The sequence below is a fragment of the Elephantulus edwardii genome, unplaced genomic scaffold (assembly GCF_000299155.1).
Source record: "Elephantulus edwardii isolate Elephantulus edwardi_28Jun2011 unplaced genomic scaffold, EleEdw1.0 scaffold00969, whole genome shotgun sequence".
Taxonomy (NCBI): Eukaryota; Metazoa; Chordata; class Mammalia; order Macroscelidea; family Macroscelididae; genus Elephantulus; species Elephantulus edwardii.
In genome coordinates, this window is record NW_006400719.1 from 13,586 (window position 1) to 17,438 (window position 3,853).

A 3,853-nucleotide genomic window follows, 5' to 3' on the forward strand; every position below is an offset into this window, starting at 1 on the left:
TTCTTATTTTCTCCTTTTTTTCATGAACAAAATTTTTGAAAGATGTCAATTACCTTCTAAGTATTCAGTACTTTTATTTTCTGTTACTGGTGCTTCTGCTTGTGCTTGTAACCACTATACATCTGAATGTCCTGTAAAATTAGCTGTGGCACCACCCCTCAGGTGCTCAGGTGGAGAGAGGCATGTCAGGTTGTGAGAACCTTGAGAGATATAGTGTAAAGAACAGATTTGCTAAATTGAAAATATTTTGTGCTTGCTGTTCGTTCGTTTACACAAACTAGGTCTATTATATGATACTTGCTAAGGTTACTTTAAAAGTCCAGAGCCCAGACAACCAGCCACTTTGCCATCTTGGTTCATCAGAAGTAAAAGGCCTCTACTTTCCTCTACAAGGTGGAGAGACTGAAGTCAAGCTCTGCCACCTCCCAGGTAGGGCACCACCTGGAGTAAAATGAAAAGAAGAATAGAAAAAGAAACCACAATTTTTCTGTAAACCTATATAAAATCTTGAATGCAAATGTAGAAAACGTTAAGCTACTTTAATACCCTTTCACCACGTTAGAATCATAGTATTTTCTTTCAGCAATCATAAGTATCATGATTCTAATTGTTTGCAGTCTCCATTTATTGAAAAATACACTTCAAAGAAAAGTCAACACCGTAAAGTTAATGGAATCTTTGAATCGAATGAGTGTCCTTCTTCCCCAGTTAAAATACATGTCTATAAGTTAATAATGTGACATAGTTCCAGCTTTCCAAATTTCCACTGAGTCTCATACTTCGTTAAAGGAGTGATTTTTTTTCCTCTCTCTGCAAGATCAACTTCTCATCATCCTTCTACGGCAGGAAGTAATCAGAAAGAACATTTTACCTGGAGAAGGTGAAACCAGGTTTCTCTTTCGAGGCAGGGATTTTGAAGTTCTTTCTCACACACTTCAGGCACACGACCAGGAGGTACAAGTCATTGGAGAAGGACATCATGCATGGAAGGGTAGAGGGACAGGGCAAGAGAGGAATATCTCAGATGAAATGGATTCACACATTAACCGGTGTAATGGAGAGAGGTGTGTTGAGGTCAATGAGACTGGCTCAGGGTAGTGCAGGGTTCAGAATTGTTGTACATAGGGTCATTATGAGCCACAGCGATGTGATGGCACACAACACAACAATTTAGGTTTCCCTTAGTCTAGCTTCTCAATTATTTGCTCAGCATATTGAATGAGGAGGTATGGAGGAAAGATACAACTCAGATGTATACATTTCCTGATAAAGTCCTTCACAACCAACAAATAGGGCCTTTGCCTACAGCTAGTTTCTTCTGTTTAGGAGGCTTTCCAACTTGTACTGGGTTTATTTTCAGTGACCACTGCATCCTTTCCTCCTCCTAATTATAGGATTCTGTGTCACCTGCCATCTCTTCAGTATGTTTTTCTGTAGGGAACACTGGTCCTGGAACCTCATTATCAGACCATTCTAAGAACAAAGTATACATGTCCTTGTCAAGCTCATCCATTTTGTGGCTTTGGGATTGAAAAAACTTGAATTAGTCCAGAATTGAGGTGTTAACCACATGACGTAGAGAAAGTCATATATAAAACCAATAAATGATCAAAGCAAGGTGAAAGAAAAACTGGGTAGTGAAAGAAAACCCTCTTTTTCTATCTGATGAAAAAAACCCCAACCAAAACCAAAAATATCAGCATGATATAAAATTAATGACCTTGATGTCTAAATAAGAATGAAATAATGGACAATTCAGCCCTGGCACAGTGATGGTGGCTAGAAATACAGACTAAGGACTAGAGGGCTTTAGATTCTAACAAAAATCCCAGACCGGACACTCTCTGCTCCTCTTTCCTGAAATGGATCTCCTCTGTTTCATGATTTTAGAGGCTACTAGCATCCAAGCCCCTTCCCTGCCTGGAGGTTAATGCAAGGGCTCACACTGACTTCCTCTCACTGTGTCTCTTGCACAGAAATACATAGACGTGTCCTCGCTGGTGACAGATCTCAGTTGAAGGAAGAACTTATTTGAGGATGTGTCTTTGGTGGTGGAAAGTCGACTCTTCAGGGAAGTAGCATAAGCTGTACTTTCATCATAGCATATAGTTGACAACCACTGGAGTGCTTTTCCTGGGGGCTGCCGGATCCAGTACCAGCAGTAATAATTAGTTGTGATGGAGAATCCAGAGACAGTGCAAGTGAGGGAGAGGGTATCCGAAGGCTTCATCAGACCTGGACCTGATTCCTGCAAGGTCAGATCAGACAGGACACCTGGAGGCAAAGAAAGTCTAGGTGAGTCTTTCCCTTCCCTCACTCAATCCAGTAAATCCTAGAGTCCCTGAGACACTCACCCAAGGGAGTAACCAGAAGGCAGAGGAGGGACCAGAGGATCTGCATGGTTGTCTGGACGGTGAAGACCACCACAGAGGGACATCTTGGTGTGGGGATTTCTTTGCGAGCATCCTAGGAAAATTTGCATGTGGAAGCAGACAAGAAAATATAAGTCACTGGACCAGACAACAGTCAGTCAGTATTTCTTCCTGTTTGTACAACTTTAAAGCCTGGCCCCAGTAGTTCTCTCTCCAGGTGGCTGATCAATTCTCTTACCTCTGACTGTGACAGGACTTCCTGTCATCTGTGAATTCCTTGCTCACAGTGTCAACAGAAAGGTCCTCAGAGAAATGTCTGTAGAGCATAGGATTAAATTCACACATTCACAGTCACCACGCTATTCAGTCTGTACTGTGTGAGGATGACACTGACAAGATAAGTTTATATTTTAGGGATCAATTGTTTGAAAGATCCTGTATGTTCAAGGAATGGAGAAGAAGACCCTGAATCGGGTGGATTGACATAGTGACTGAAGCAACTGGCTTGACTCTGTCAGAGATTTTGAGGAAGGCACAAAATAGGGCAAGTTCAGGTCTGTTGTTCATAGGGTCATTATGAATAATACTCGGCTTAATGACATCTAACCACAACAATGTACATTGTAGTGTAGTATCTTTCAGTCCCATAGGAAGACAGACTAAGGCTCCCGTCTTCATCATGAGCATAATCTACAACCTGAAATTATTGGATTACTTGGTGTTTGTTCTCAGGGTTATGAATTTTTCCTAAATTCAGGTGAGACATCGCACTGTAATGAAAGAGCCCTTAGATTTCTCTAGGCAATCAGTGAAAACCTGAGGCTAATTCCACTCAGTTGAGACCAGAAAGAACAAAGTCAGGCTAACAGTTTCTGATTGTTGTGTACTGTTGAGTTAGAACCTAGCCATAGCTGATCTTCTGGGGGTTTTCAGAGGCAATTAATTACATGGGAGTAGATTGCCCATCCTTCTCTCACAGAGCAATTTATGGCCTCAAACTTGATGCCTTTGGGATTAGAACTTGGCTTCTTACCACTACCCCACCAGAATTATCAACATCTCTTAATAGGAAATAATAAAGGCATTATCCATCCCATATTATGACATATATACATACATACACACATACACACAACATATAAAGGAACCCTGATGACATAAAATTTGTAAAAACAAAACACAGTCTCCTTTGGTAAACATGGATTTACAGCTTTAGAAATCTGATGGAGCAATAAAATAAAAACTGAACCAAAAATGAATTTAAAGAGTGAAACTTGATTTTTTAAAAACAAATAATCATGTGTGTATATGAGAAAGATGGGTTTGTGGCAAAGTATGAGACTGAGGGCTTACAATGTGACACAAAAAATTTTGGCAGAAAATGAATATATTCAATATCCTGATTGTGTTGGTAGTTCCACTGCTTTATACATATATCAAAACATCGTCCATTAAATATGTACTGTTTCTCTCATGTCAAT

General features: G+C 40.2%; 1 gene segment (V, D, J or C); it reads right to left on the reverse strand.

Annotated features, from left to right (window-relative positions):
* Positions 1-1,927: 1,927 nt before the first annotated feature.
* On the reverse strand, positions 1,928-2,400 carry LOC102849497. The segment is given in 2 exon segments: positions 1,928-2,274; positions 2,355-2,400. Coding segments are annotated over 2 exon segments (393 nt in total).
* Between the last annotated feature and the right edge of the window lie 1,453 nt (positions 2,401-3,853).